The following is a 16,274-nucleotide window of genomic DNA, read 5'->3' on the forward strand; positions in this document are numbered from 1 at the left end:
TGATGCTTTATCGAGTTGAGTTTTTTTTTGTAGATTTTATGGCCTAGTAACGAGGCCTTTGTGCTAAGTCTTATTTTCGGAAACTTTTTCCAAATAATAAATATGATCAAAGACAAAAGAGATGTCCTAACTATAAGGCACTATTTTCCGGATGTCCAGAGACCAAGAAGTCCGAGTGATCCGCCCTTTCATCTACGTGCGAGCTCATTGGTTGGGCACGTTTTGTTGTTCGCGCGCTTTGCCTGACTTCGCTGGGCACGGCGCCTCTGGTGTTGCCGTTAAAAGGTATTTACTTCCACAGACCACATTACACTTAATTGTAAAAAAAAGATTTGGCTTACTAAAAATATCTTTATTCGTGTAGGTAAACAAGTACACTTAGGAATTGTCAGAAAGAAGTTAAATTAATTATAAATTTACATTTACTACCAGTTCGCAAGTCAAGGGCGTAGAGCGGGTAAGAAGAACTGGCAAGAAACTTTCCGCCACTCTTTTTAATCGCCAAGTATTGTCATACAAATTGTTTGAACTGGAGCAAATCAATCCCAAGTTAATAAAATAAATAATAAATAAAATTAATATATAATAAAATAGTCCCATTAGTTATTATTACTGCCGTTTGTAATGTGAACCAGTGGGGCAATGGGCCGAAACTTTTTTACTTTTCACTTTTTAGGAACACTTTCCAACTTGAAGAATTAATATCAACAGAAATATATTCATAATATCGAGTATATTTTTAGTTTGTCTCTTTCTGGCAAAATCGTGTTTACGCTGTGAAGAATAGAGACAGCTCAGTTTTTAATAAGGTTAAACGTTTCAGTAAAACCCTGGACAGATCGATATCCGAACCCTGCGGTTCCCGGCAGCTAGATCTGGAGCAGAACGAAGACCTGGAGCCTCTCATGCTGGCCCAGAGCATCCTGGACGACCAGGAGAGGGCGCATCCTTTTGTCTTCTCCAGCTTGAAAAGTGCTTTGCATCCGCTTATCAGTGCCAGGTACTATTTTATTTTACTTTTTCCGAATCTTTTTACGGGAGTGATCACCTAAGAAAATTTACTCAAAAACTAAACGTAAAAATACAATTTGTTCCGTTTCAAGTTGGATATTTTTGCTTGTTTAAGAAGACTTAAGGAGTTACTATAATATATTCCAAGTATAAACTTCCTTAATGTCTAAAAATATACATAAAATTTAATTGGTAGAGATGTCTAGTCGTTTAAAATAAAACTTAAATCTTGATTGATAAAAGCCATGAGGCTGATTGCAGATGGATTTAAAAGGAAAAAAAAATCTTGATTAATTACATTATTTACTTAAATTGCTAAACTTCTATTTCAGAAACATAGAAAAGGACCAAAAGGAGCATAGACACAGGAAGAAATCTGTAATACAGATGAAAAATGGCGCGCCCGTTTACGACTCTGACGATGGAAGTGAGGAAGAATCGGTGCCATAGATTGCAAACTTTCCCGCCAAAAACGGTCCGGTTACAATTCTTTGACATTTTGCCATAAATACCAAACTCAGTGATTGCGTTGTGATCGAAAACATTAAAAATAATATTATTTTATTGAAATATGTTACGAACTGTAAGAGTTTAATTTCAATTTTGTTTTTCTACCATTTTGGTAGATTTTTGAGAAAGTGCGTATTTACGAAGTGCATTTGTCAAGTCTGGTAATTAAGTGATGATATTATATTTTGTACGAAATATAAAAGTATTTAAGCTCACTTTATTGTCCACTAAAATATATTATATTCGTTAAATATGTCGTTTGTGATGAGATAATTTTATAGGCACTCGCCTTATGTTGAAAAACTTATATTTTGATAAATAGTATTAGAAGTAAGTCATATTATGTATTATCTATATTCTATATACTGTTTACGTCCACGTGAGTTATATTTTGAGAAGCGAAAGTTTATACAAAATAAATAAATAAGTCGCCTTATCTATTTTCATGCGCATGAACAATAATCAAATAATGCTTGCGAAATATAACCTCGGGGAGGATTTTTGGTAGAAATTTAAAAAGTTGTTTCATTTAGTGGTTTAATTATAAGCGAAAGTCCTAGCTGTAAAGTTTTCAATTTATCTATAGCTTTGTGGTATTAATTTTGAGAATGAATAATACATCTGGCAACATCGCCATTCGTCTTCCATTTTGATTTGATCTTAAAAAGGATTACACATGGCGATGAAGACTGATTTATTTTTGTAATCAGCTGAAGTATGTTAATGTTTTATTACTGAGTAGAGATTTAATTACTTTGCATGGTTAATCTTAGCTGTACGTATTTTTGTACTAAACATAATAAATTCCTATAATATTATGTAGAATAAGAGTTGCAGTCCCATTTGTTGCTTCCAATGTATTCAAGAATGATATACAAGTTGTCGTAAAATAAATGGATCTTTTAATTTCAATGTTTCCTTTCAAATTCCTTGACAGACCTTGTTAGGTCTGGGCCTCAGATTTCTATATCTGTTTCATGATCATTTGTTTATCAAATAGGCAAGTTGGTGATCAGCCTTCTGTGCACGCCTGATGCACGCCGTCGACTTTTTGGGTCTAAGGCAAGCCGGTTTCCTCGCGATGTTTTCCTTCGCCGTTCGAGCGAATGTTGAATACGCAAATAGAATAGCCTATTGGTGCACAGTCGGGGATCGAACCAACGACCTCAGGGATGAGAGTCACACGCTGAAGTCACTAGGCCAATAATAATAATTTTATTTAACAACATGGTGATAGAACCATAAATAAATGAAGTCTTCTATATGAAGGAAACATATATAATTTTTTTGACGAAACGCACTCACGCAGTTCCACGTCACGAAACTTAGACTAGACGCCCACAAGGCCTATACTCAGAGCCATCTGCTGGTCAAAGGAAAGCGGTGACCTAGTCACTAACTTTTGAAGGAATCGGGGCAAATAAAAAGAAAATTCTTGCTTATACTAAATTTAATACTACACTAAACACACAATTGTATGGTGTATGCGTGCTCACTGCTCACAATATTAAATTAATGAGTATTTGAAGTACTAGGGACTCTTTTATTACAAGAATACATTTAGATTTAAACATTGAATATAATAAAATTTCACTAACACTTATATTATAGCCAATAAGCAAAAAACTATTCTAAACGTTAAGCTAGTTCATAAGTTAAAATTAATCTTTCGTTTCATGACGACACAATATTTTTATGTTAGAATTTTCAGATATCAACTACATTATATGCGATAAACTATTAATTATATAACTATGCGATTAGATATTAAAATATAGCCTTTTAGAAGAATCTGGAAACTTTAAGAGGTTTACTTTCCCTGGCAGCATGGCTTGTTGCCTGAAAAAGAAATAAAAATAGCTTATAATTTGGTTCAGTGTAATCCTAAAATTAAATACATTTTATTTATTAAATTAGTTTAGTTATTATGACGGCGGTCCTGAGATTGATAGAGGACAAATCTTTGTTTTTTTTTATTATTAACTAACTATTAATTACTTAAAGATATCACGTTGAACATGGTGTAATGGTTGCAGCTCCTTAGAAACATTTTGTAAAACAAAAAACTTGGCGATAAAAAAATAGTGGCGGAGAGTTTATTGTCAGTTCTTCTCTTCCGTTCTACGCTACGTTTCCGTATAAAAAAAAGAAAAAAAAAGAAAAGTGTCTGTCCGTTGGTGATAGGTTTTATACATAACTGAGGTTGTATAATACTGAATCACAATCTATTCGTGTGTTGGTCCCACTAATGAATTAATTATGATGAACAATGTGCGAAGAAATAAATTTTTTTTTCTAAAGACATAAACAATATTTTCAAATATCCTACCATCGCCGCAAGCGCAGGACGGCCCGCAGGTGCATGATGCCCCACAGGCAGCCTTCCCGCCGCTACAAGTACCTGAAATTGTTAATATTAAATTATATACTGCGCACAAAGAAAATCACAAGTTATATAATTCATTAGGACCGCTGAACTGCCGCTAAGACTAAGAATATGTTGCCCTTAGAATGTTTTAATTAAATCTTTTTACATTATATTAACGTTCTTTTTCTAATTGTGTTTATTCTACGATAAAACACAAAACTGAATTGAATCTTATATTTGACTTGAATCGGTACCAATAGACAAACAATGCACTCCCCAAGTGAGTTCATTTCCTTTATGCAAATGAAATAAATAAAATACACGGTTATACAGTACACAGTCGAATAATTTAACTAGGTATGATATTTCAGATATATTTGAAATATGCTGTAAATATGATAAACATGTTATATATTTTATTCGTAGACTTTTCATTACATTTTTAACTATTACCTCGATACCTAAACACAAAGAGTGTTTAATCAAATTTATATTGGTAATTGTCTATTTAGTAGGTGATTTTATAAATAAATAAAAAAAATAAGTTATTTTGCTTATCAAATTATGTACTTAGGAAAAACGCATATATAACTTTTAAACTGCCTACATGGTAACTGTGTGTGCGGGGTAATTTTATAATAAATTTTGAATTTTATGATTGAATACACTCTAAAGCTAACTTTCTAATATAATAGTTACGACAATATTGTAACTAATACAATAATAACTATATGGACTTATGATTGTCTGATTTAATAAATAAATTATTATTATCTAAATCAATATTATACATTGGATAACCTTCCCCATCGAATTTTTTAATTCGGTTAAAAAATTTAACAATACGAATAATCGATTTCTAAATACTTGTGAAATAACATGAAACCATTAAGTATGACTGAAAAACTACAATTATAGTTGTGATTTTAAGAGTAAATACTTACTTTTACAGGATTCACAAGGTGCCGGCATCGCGTGGTCGCTTGAGCTATGCTAGGATGGTTCTAGACCGCAGAGAGAGTGCGCGCGCATCGGACTCACCGCGCCGGGTCAATAACTGAGCTATGTGGGGGAATCAGACGATCGCGCAACTGATATAGGCCCAGAGATAGCTGTTTATTTTGGCTTAATTCCCCGACCTTGGTTATCAAATGTATCTTATAATCCTAAGCTGGATACAGCAGGTGTTGACTGCACATACTTCGCACTACGTCACGCTCTTTATACTGACTGTTGTCTTCTGTTATGTCCTCTGAATAGAAGAAAATCCTAAACAAAACTGTTTAAGATATTTATTAACCTATGGTGAAAAATCATGTTTTTGAAGACAGTATAGTGTATATGTGTCAACAATTAAAGAACTTTAATATTAAGTTAATTTAATATTTAATTGACTTTAGTTTATTTATTTCGTTGACTCCCGCATGTCCAATCTAACACGTTTTTGTGTCTTTTAATATCTGTAAAATATTTTGTTACATTTTATATATTCTTCACCAGCTCCTAGTATAAACAAGACAAGTAAACAACTTATAGCCGCGAGCCACAATAAAATGATTGCTTCTAAACAAAAACATGCTTCCGACCGGTTCCACCAGCGAGGCCTAATCTCTAATATGAATTTATATCTATTCACGGAAGAGTATTGTATTGTTTGTATGTTTATTTCTCAACGATATGAATCATACATATATAAATAATGATTTATTATGGAATGCCCGATTTAAGGATTTAAGGCACTGAAAAACCCAAGCCTTAATTAATTACTTAAGTCATTGTTATGTGTTATTGATCAGTAGCGAAGTATTTAGAAAAAGCCGTAAAAATAATACTCCGTTGATTGAAATTGTTTGAATTATTGAAAAATTCAGTTTTTGTTTTGCCAGAACAAACTTAGAATCATTCAGAACAGTGATTTCGATGTGGTAATATATATATATAATTATTTACACGTAATAACTTGTATACAGAGTTGATTCTCTGTAGATCTTGCTTTATCGAGTCTGTTGACTCCAAAGCAAAATCCTTTTGATAAATTTGATTAATCAAAGCATCTCATTCTTATATGGTTCCGTATCGCCCAACTGTGGCCAATGTTCAAAATGTGGTCAGTATTCAAGTACCTACTTCAAATAAAAAATACAGTTACGTGTAATTCATACCTTGTTATTTTAATATTTTTCTTTGGTAAACGTATTCACCTAATATTACGACGTTACCTTATGTTTAAGTCCTAGCTTTTTATTTATTAGATTTCTTCTAGATTTTCCATATCAAATAGACTTTGGTTAAATTAATCATTAATTGGGTGACGAACGTTTTATATGAGACTAACTTATAGCCGGTTTAATATCGTAAAATAAAACTGAAACTGGTTGAAATAAATATCTTTACTTCTTTATACTACATAACAGCGTTAACTATAATCACTTAAACTATCTTTCTTTTTTCGTTCACAAGCTGTTTTGCTTTGGAACTCTAAAGACAAGTCATGGTAAAAAATGTCCCAATCATCACTCTCCTATCGCAGCAATTATGTTTTTTATTTGAAATGAATCAACAACGAGCAAAGACCTCTGCGATTGGCCTTGACTTTGAAACATGTTACGTACTTACATTTAAAAGCTCTCAATAAATGTTTATCCCAAACTTCTTATTATTATCGTTCATATGGTCTGCCACCGTACCATTTAGATTTGTTTTATCAGGTTTAATGTGTTTATAACACTCTGGTCTCTGAGTCATATGTCCAATATTTTACGAAATTACGTAAACTAATTGAAACCTTTCCTCGAACTTTGATGTTCCGTTTGGACAGCAAGAATGCAAGATTTAAGTTGGCTGGTAAATAGTACCAGTGACCCCAGAGCTGGTGCTTTCCTCGCTCAACGAATAAGAACAACAGCAAGGAAATTCTGCTTGCATTAAAGGTACACTGCTACGGGGATCAAACTTTTTAAGCTTGTTTTAATTCTTTATTTACCCATTTTTAATTATTATTATTACCAAGTAGCTTAAGAATATTGTAAATACTGTATATTTGTGTGTAGAACACATAATTTTATTTAAACATAGGTAAAAAAAAATCTTAAATTTATGTGATCCATAAACAATAGGCTAATATATATCATTATATAAACTTTATTGACATTCCTAAATAGCCGTTTGTAATCATATTTGTATGAAAGGAATGTATGTTTCTTGGTATGAAAGGAAATAAAAATGCTGCAATATGTTCGATAAATTATAATAATAATTTAAAATATAATATAATAATACTAAAACAATAAATTATTACACAAAATCATAAATAGTGTGAATTTCATCAGGCGCATAAAATTCCGTGCATTCATTTAAGAGTTGTGAGATATGTTACAGTTATATGGGACTCTTATCATAGTATATATATCTAATACATTAAACGTGCTGTCCAATGCAAAATAATCATAGTTTCACCTGGATCATTTACCTCGTATTACATTAGTCTTAGTCCATTCGAAATAAATAATACATTTGATAATTACGCAGACTTCAAATGTGCTTTAGATTTCACCATCAGTCGCCGCAGAACAGAATAGCACAGCCAGAAAAATATATACAACTTAGAATCCGTACTGATCATGATATACGTGGCCAGAACTGCTATTAAAATTCCAACGGCGTTCATAATTAGTCGTAGTCTCTTAGATGACGCGTTCTTCTTGCAGAGGCATTCTGTTGGTGTTGATTCGAAGGTTTCTTGGGTTTCTGTAAGAAAATTTACTAGTTTTTGATTCTGTATTTCATTTTAATTATTACAATTTATATAAAAACAATAAAAAAATCAGCGGCGCGACAACCTTATGATATCTTTTCAATCATTCCATACTACTGTTGCCTGGAAGAAATCGCTTGAATATGGCCGTCCGTTGCCTGATATTTTCAATTAATTTGTTTTTAAATTTATACTTAGTTTATTTTTCATTTTAAGTTTTAGTTAAGACAAATATTATTCAGCAACGTGGGCCCCATATAATGCTAATGTTACTGGTCGGTTTTATGCCGACTAAATGATCCTAATCCTTGGGATTGAATTGCTCCAGTTCAAACAATTTGTATGACAATACTTGGCAATTAAAAAGAGTGGCGGAAAGTTTCTTGCCAGTTCTTCTTACCCGCTCTACGCCCTTGACTTGCGAACTGGTAGTAAATGTAAATTTACGATTTATTTAACTCGACGATTCAAAAGTGTACTTGGTTACCTACTTGAATAAAGATATTTTGAGTTTGAGTTTGCCAAATAAATCTCAACAATACAAATCATAGTAATATTATAAATACCTTGCACGTTTTCACAAATTGTTTCCATTGTTCCGTGATCGGTAATCGTGGTCCGAATGTGACAATAAAAATTAATTTTAGATTTAAATATAATCGGCGTAGAAAAGATGAAGGTTTGTCAACAAAAACATAGGAAACGTCTCCAAATATCGAAGGCTTTCCGGTGCAGATAGTGTATTGGTGCGGAAAATTAATTAATTAAGATTTCCCTAAGTAATTATTAGATCTAAATCTTCCGAGTTTCTAAATGATAATAGCACCTATTTCATTTTGTATGTAACTCGTTATTCCAGGAATTTGACAAGGGTTTAAGTATTAGATTTATTATAATATATAAGATATATTAAATAAATATTTACTCATAAAAATACATACAAGTATTTGGCTTAGTACGATACGATAATGTCGAAATAAAAATAAAATATATAAGTATTAAATACATATTTTATGTGTAACATTGGATATAATTTTAGCTTTGGTTTATGTGGTAGGAATAATCAGACAGGTTTTTAATGAATTAAAAACAATAATTTTAATCAAATATTTTTATAAATTTTATGTTAGTGACATGATATGGCCTGTTCAATTCTCGGTAACACAATTAATAGTTTAGGGTAAGTACCTTAATAAAAGCTCTTCCCAATGTCCAATACTTTTTGTTATTTAACATATTAAACCATCATATACTATCTACTATTGAGCAGTTTTGGCCTAGTGGTTTCAGCGCGCGTCCTTCATCCCTGGCGTCGTAGGTAATCGATCCTCGGAAGTGCACCCATGGGTTTTTGTCAGTGTGCGCATTAAACACTCGCTCGTACGTTGAAGGAAGATAACCTGAAGAAATTCATGCCTTAAAAAGTCGACTGTGTGTGAAACAGAATTTTGATCACCTACTTGGCTATTAGAAATGGCCACGGAACAGATACAGAAACTGAGGACAAGACCTAAAAGGTTGTAGCGCTATAGGTACATATATTACCTACAATATTCGAAGAAATTATTGATTATTATTGTAAAAAATGTATTATTTTCAGTTGACTTGTTTGACTATTGTGCACATTTAGTGAATATCAACAATTGATGCATTTTTTCCTCCGCCACCTTGCTCTCAATAACGCGTAGTTTTTGTTGAATTAATTCTGTATAAAACCGAGGTAAAAGATAACAAAATCATACTTAACAACGGATAACAGTCAACATGCCATCTCCCTGTGAACCCTGCAAAGGTAAGTTAAATAAATAACTCAATTATTCTAAATTATGAAGATATGGACCAATCACTCAATAGCTAATAGTTTTGAGTACGAACAATCTTTTTATGTTTTTTTGATCTATTTGATCTTAAGAATCCGTCATCAAAACGTTTTTTTAGATGTTATTGTCAGAATCATTAAACATGTTGTCGAGATTAAGACTAAGATGGAACCAAGTGTCTCGCCATTTCTATAAACAACTCCTGTTGAAGTCCAGTGAAAATGTAACGCATTTTTATGGATTACATTTTGCGTTAATATACTTTATTAGTCTTGGTTCGATACAGTTGCTTCATTCCTTCCAAGTTACTTTAGGCTAATAACAACCTAGGAAGAATTCACCCTAAGGATAACATCCTTATAACTTACGTATGAGTAAACTCTAGATCTCTATGTTAAGTTTTAAACTTTGTCTTGCAAAACATATAACAATGACCTCACACAAAGATTTATTATGATATCAGAGGGGATCGAACGCACGACCAGGAGATATCGCAATAATTCTAAGATAAGATTCTTCTAGACTGATAAGTTATTCTATAAAAACTTTGTTCTTCCGTCTTTTAGTTCACTCCCTTATTTAGAACATAATTAATTTCAGATTCGTGTCCCGAAGGATCTTGCGAAGACGCTTGCTCCTGTAAAGAAAAGGGCTGCAGTGATTGCTCTTCTAAAGGTACAATATTAAGAAAAACAAAGTTCAAGAAAATCAAATATATAAAATTCTCGTGTCACAATGTTCGTTCCCGTACCGTAATAGGTAGCTGAAAGCGCTGCAATATTTTTTTTTAATTGGACAGTATTTAACTATTAATTAATTTTAATCTGAGTTTATAATCAGATTAAAAACAGTACATCTCGTATTCACACAGAAAGTACTTAAATGCGCACATAAACATCGTTTTTTATATCTTTTGCAGGCGGATGCTGCTAGAAGATGGACCGAGTTGAGCATGAAACCCGCTCTCGGGCAACAAAGTTCCTAGAAGCTTTCTTCCCTATATCATTTTCTGTCGTCTTCCTTATAACTATTGTTTTATTTTATTGTCTAATATAAATGTTCTGTTGAATGTTGTCTTTTATTCAAAACCTATACAACCTTGTGCTTGGAAATGAGTTGCGCCTACATTTCTTAAAATAGTATAATTAGCGAACGGAAAAAATAGAACTTACTAGTTTTTTGGTTTATTCTTTTTAGACAGTTTTACTTTCTCGTAACTTGGTGTTTTTTAACATAATTAAAGTAATTTTTAGTTAGTTTCTCTATCTTCTTTGATATGTTTGTGTATATATACATACCAGATCCATTTCGGCGTCTTCCTAATTTACATCAGTTTTGCATGGACGCAAAACTGATGTGTTCCAATAGCATTTGTCTTCATATCTTTGCATAAATATTGCTTTATGATCGTAAAAATATTATGATGAGTTCATAATTGAAAGATACCCTTTATTTATCAATATACAATTTTAGTTCATACTGGTACCGATTTGGACCCACAATAATTATATCTACGCCCCAAACGCAATGTTCAAAGTATCCCAAGTATACCAAGAGAAGTTGGAAGTTACATCGTACAAACGTATCTATTATGTTTACGGATTTATTGCATTTTACATGTGCGCATTTAACATTTGCTCGAACGCTATTATTTTTATTAAATTCACATAGTACGTTTAGACTAAGATGAGTGGTTTGGCAATGTAAATCAATCTGACGTCCGTATATAGGTCGCCAAAAGCAGGGGGATATACGAGGGCGCTCCGTGCCATATTTTTCGTCTATCGAGCAACCCACGCTTTTTCACAATAAAACCAGTATGTTTTGTGCATTACCATTTCAAACTAAATTAGGAATTATTTTCCACTTTTTAGTTTGATGTGCTTCAAAAGCGTGTTTTATAGTTTTTTTAAACTATATTTATTTGCCACTTTTTAGTCCTAGCAGCAATACGTGTTGTCTCAATTTAATGGTATTGTTTGTGGACTTAATAAAAATTTCATTGTTTTTTCGAGATAAACCTATGAAATTATTATATTGTCGCTGATTCTTTATAAGTGTACAACGTACGTGTTTGAATTAAATCTGTCCGTTTAAAGTGGGTCAAAATCGAGTCCGAAGGAGTCGGTTACATACATACATACAAACAGGTGAAGCTAATATAAAGCGTGTAAAAAAAGAAATGTGAAAAAGAAAGAAAACGCAGCGTCGAGCTGCCACACTTTGTAATTAAATTAAAAGTTTTATTTTATTTAAAATAGTTTTTAAAACTTATATACATATATATCCAAATAACAACGGTACGCGTTATTTTCATGTTCTATAATAATATTATTGACGTTCTTCTATGTTATAGCTGTATGCGTACTTGTACTATACAAGTATTTGGAGTGATTGTAGTTATTATTAGTTCTGTATACAGTATCCACTTTACACCACCTATTTTTTGTTTGACAAACAACGCACTTAAGTGCTCATGCACCTGGACTGCACCTGCAAAACCTTGGAAGGAGGCTGTCAAGGGCGCATCTTTTATGGTAGTCGTATCGGTTTGAAGATATCCCTAGCTTGTTTCGTTAAGTGGAGTTGCGTGTAAACATTCTGCGTTGTATAATATTCAATGAATTATTACCCCATTCTAAGAGTTGGAGATGGGTTTAGAAAAAAATTACTTGGTAAAAAATCTGTGGCGCAACCTTTTGGTATGGCCCTCCGATTTCTGTATCTGTTTCATGATCATTTATCAATCTAATAGGCAAGGAGGTGATCAGCCTCGTGTGCCTGACACTTCGACTTTTTGGGTCTAAATGTAATGTAAGGTCGGTCATGTAATGGCAGTTAAACACAGTATTTTTTAATACATATTTATTACCCAACGCATTATAAAATATTTTATGAAAAGTACATACACTCAAGTTTCGACTATATTCGAAAAACCACCTGGAGTGGGAAAAAAATTATGAAATAGAAAACGATTATTTCTTAAAACTAAAAACACATTTTTATTTTTGGATACAAAGCACAAAATTGGACTTGAACTTGCTATTTCTTAGCTGAAGCTTCTGCGTCCTTGGATCGCTTGCATGCGCAAGAGCATGATGAATCGCATTTGCACGATTGGCTGCACTGGGCAGTGGTGCATTTGCAGCCTGAAATAAAAAAAAAAGATTAATTACTGGAACTGAGAAACATTAGCTCAGAAACCTGATTTAGACAGGTTTCCTGGGTTTTAAGACTCGGTCGAGTGATTGAAAACATCGTAAAAGATCCAAGAACCAAAATTATATCAAAATGTTCAACTTATCAACGTATTTAATAAGACTTGATTGACATCCAAGGATGTCTCAGTTATTCAGACTAGCAAAACGATTTGTTACTTGGCTGCTTTGCTTGTCAATTATAATTATTACATTACGACAAATTGTATACTTTTTAAGTATTTCAGTGGATCATGAGCAAAGTTAGTATTTATTCTAAACATGTATGTATTAAGGTATGGTCAATGTTTCATAATATTTGATGAAATTTAATAGTGTTTATCAACATTATTCCGCCGGAAAGTAGTATATTATTATTAGTTTATGAGAAAGTAAGAAATATTATTCACGCTAAATTAATAATCTGATTATAATGTCCTTTATTTAACCGATTATAAAAGTAAAATAAACTTGATAACAAAGTTTTTTTTATTTTAAATTATAAAATCGTTTCCATTTTTCTGTTTCGTGTTAGTTACTTGTTGGAATTCTAAACAATTTTAGGATTTTTAAACAGAGAAAGCCCTCTTTCTTCTGAAAAGTTCGTTTCGAAATAGTGACACAATTTTAGAAAAGAATTAACTAAGATAAAATGGCAGTCTTTGAATCCTCAAATATAAAAAAAAATATATATTTTCAGCTTTGGTGAATATAAATTAATGTCTGATCTCATTATAATATATATTCGGCGAGAGGAGATATATAATTTAATTTTAAAAAAAGATTTTGGTTACTAACGCTCATTTCCTATATCTTTTGAAAGATACGGAAGCTCCAGATAATATTAATCTGTTATGTTATTTGTAAAAACAATTATTATTGATTTATTGGGAATGATTTTCTTATTTTTATCTATATATCACAATTCACATATACTATACCAAAGCACGACACTGTAGAAGGTTCTACACAAAGAGGCTTTTAATACTTAAACACTAATAACAACGGCCTGTCCTAAATAGATTTTATAGTCCTCGATTCAATAGCGGAACACGGCAAATTAATAAATTGGTCTATAGGGGTGGGATATAAATTTATATAATATCGTGTAATAAATAAAAATCTAAATAATTAAATCCTTATTGGTTATAAAAAAAGTACTTACTGTCACCGCAACCTCCGCAAGGCATTTTATTTCAAAATTAAAGCCACAGAAATGCAACTAAACAACTGGAACTTGTTTCTTTGAGTGCACTGAATGCAGTGCCCGCTCATTTATACACACATCTATATTACTTTAGATTAGTTGTGCGATTCGAAGATCGAATACTTTGACCAATAAAAATTTATTTATTTTATATATAACAATTATTTATTTTATTAAACATTGTCTGTATATAAAGCTTATAGCAGAAAAACAACCATACAAAGAAGTGTTGTACTCATTAACCACTAGACACGAAGGTATCTTATGTGAATTTAAAATAATAGCCACTACTTCCAAAGTTTATATATATTTCAATCTTTAAACATTATTTTTGATTACACAAGAAGTAATACCAAGAATGTCGACTGTTGTATTTCATTTGATTGATTCAGTTCTATGAAATACTAGATTCAATTGTCAAAATCTTAATGCAAATTGGAAAAGTGTATTAGGCTTGACTCCAATTTTTAACCATAATTCTATAAATTAATTCAGGCACATATCCGATTTACAAAGCACTAAAATCTCAACGTTTGTTCCCGACTCATTACGATGTTACATTTGCTACTGCATTACGGTCTATATAAGCGACAGCTAAATGTAACAACGTGCCCACAGCGTAATGTACGCGGTATTATCGAATATATCGCAATTCTTGATTATTAAAGAAAATTGGTAAGATTGGAGACGTGTGGTTTGTTTTGCACTCAGTACGGTTGTTGTGGCGAATGGAAACGACCAGAGAATGTTGTAAATAAAAGCAATCCAATTAAGTGCACTTGAATCGATCAGGAGATACGAGCATTTAAGAAAAGGTTATAAAGTATTTTACTTCCATGGGCAATTAAAGTGAATGCGTTTGCTTGTAATGAACTCCCGGTACCTTATATATACTCTCATTTCATCAGTATCGTTTATGGATATATATACAGCATATCTACGCTTAATTTTAAACAAAAAAGGGAAAATCTTCTTGCATTAATCTTTTCTAGGTACGTTTTTAAATCACAGGCGAAGAGTCAAGAAAACTATTAAGCTGCCATTTCCCACATGCTCTCCCTGTGGGGAATGGCAGCGTGCTGTTGCTGGACTGTGGAAGAGTACATAGCAAAAAGGTTTTATTTTCTGCAGCGGTTATAACTGTCTGGAACGTACAGATACATAATCTGTTCTAGGAAACCTTCTCTTTCTCTCTATCTCATTATCCATTTAAATAAATCTAAATGCCTATGAAGTTCTAGTGAGTCATTCCTTAAAATGTCTATGAAGAAATTCATACGGATACGTAAGCTGTTATAACTAGACAATAACAACCTTTTTTTTTTTCAGTATATATTTTCTTTGGTTAATTCCATGACTATATTGTCGTCGGAGGTATTAAGTTACTTTGGTGCGTATAAATTATAATTAGCAAAATAGCATTTGTAATATAGTAATACGATGATTAACTACTACTTATTTCTGTTCACAACGTTTTGTATTAAATTTAAAGCAAATTTTTCGAAGGTTTCAGTCAATCAGACAAAAAAAACCACTTGCTAAAGTAATAATATAATTATATCTCAAAATTTAAGAAGAAAACAATAATTAAAAATTGATAAATAGAAAATTAAAACAAATTTAAAAAGTTTGGTCCCCTGGCAGTGTACCTTTAACGTTGAGCGAGGAAAGCACCAGCTCTGGGGTCACCGGTACTATCTCTCAGACGCCTACATAATTTTTTATTTTACTGTAAATTCTAAGTTATTGTAGAATGAAACAGCTAACACCGTATAACTATTGAAATTGTCTAGATGTTTTTAATTATAAATTTTTTGACGCATTAACTAAACATACTGATTGTTCTCTTACATACGAGTAATATTTGTAGTGGTCAAATTGATTCCGTAAAACAAATGCTAAATCAACATAAGTGTACAAATTAAAACAGAAGATCAAGTACTAGTTTTACATAAAATCTATATCAACATTCAACGCGCATTTCCGATGAGAACTTGTAAGAACTCGTGGTTGGTACTTGTAAGACTCGTTGTCCTCAATACGCTGTAATAAGAGAGGCACTGGAAAGAAACCGGTGGAAACAGATCCGCTACAGATGTTTCCTTGATTACCACGACGCGTAGACATGAGCTACCGACTGAAAAAATAGAGATATTGACAAAAATTGCAGTGGCATGTATTTAATTACTTCAATTTTAAAATAAGACCACATTTTGCTATCACAAACTGATAAGGCGTTAAATGTACTATGCATGTAAGGTCTCACTTTTAGGATTTTTTAAGCCGTTGCAGAACGTTAATATGTTTAAGGGTGAGTCTGTAATCAGTCATCACGGAGAGTGTTCAGAGGAGTTGTTCGGATCTGAAGCTGAGTTTTATCACCAGAAGACAAGGCGTCAAGAATAGG

General features: G+C 32.2%; 1 protein-coding gene and 2 long non-coding RNA genes across 3 annotated transcripts in view; 1 reads left to right on the forward strand and 2 right to left on the reverse strand.

Moving 5' to 3' along the window:
- The window catches only part of LOC125051890, a 73,712-nt gene extending 71,287 nt beyond the window's left edge, over positions 1 to 2,425 (forward strand). The window contains exons 15-17 of the mRNA XM_047652502.1: positions 160 to 285; positions 824 to 1,000; positions 1,344 to 2,425. Coding sequence (XP_047508458.1) covers positions 160 to 285; positions 824 to 1,000; positions 1,344 to 1,461 — 421 coding nt within the window. The 3' untranslated portion in view covers positions 1,462 to 2,425. The remainder of the gene's footprint in view (positions 1 to 159; positions 286 to 823; positions 1,001 to 1,343) is intronic.
- A 528-nt stretch (positions 2,426 to 2,953) lies between these two features.
- Positions 2,954 to 4,963, reverse strand: LOC125051952. The gene is made up of 3 exons (XR_007117374.1): positions 4,834 to 4,963; positions 3,851 to 3,922; positions 2,954 to 3,360 (listed from the first exon to the last, which is right to left on the reverse strand). It is a non-coding gene; the product is annotated as an uncharacterized LOC125051952 (long non-coding RNA).
- Positions 4,964 to 12,433: 7,470 nt separating this feature from the next.
- LOC125051877 lies at positions 12,434 to 14,943 on the reverse strand. Its single transcript, XR_007117362.1, has 2 exons — positions 13,826 to 14,943; positions 12,434 to 12,612 (listed from the first exon to the last, which is right to left on the reverse strand). It is a non-coding gene; the product is annotated as an uncharacterized LOC125051877 (long non-coding RNA).
- Between the last annotated feature and the right edge of the window lie 1,331 nt (positions 14,944 to 16,274).

The sequence above is a fragment of the Pieris napi genome, chromosome 8 (genome assembly GCF_905475465.1).
Source record: "Pieris napi chromosome 8, ilPieNapi1.2, whole genome shotgun sequence".
NCBI lineage: Eukaryota > Metazoa > Arthropoda > Insecta > Lepidoptera > Pieridae > Pieris > Pieris napi.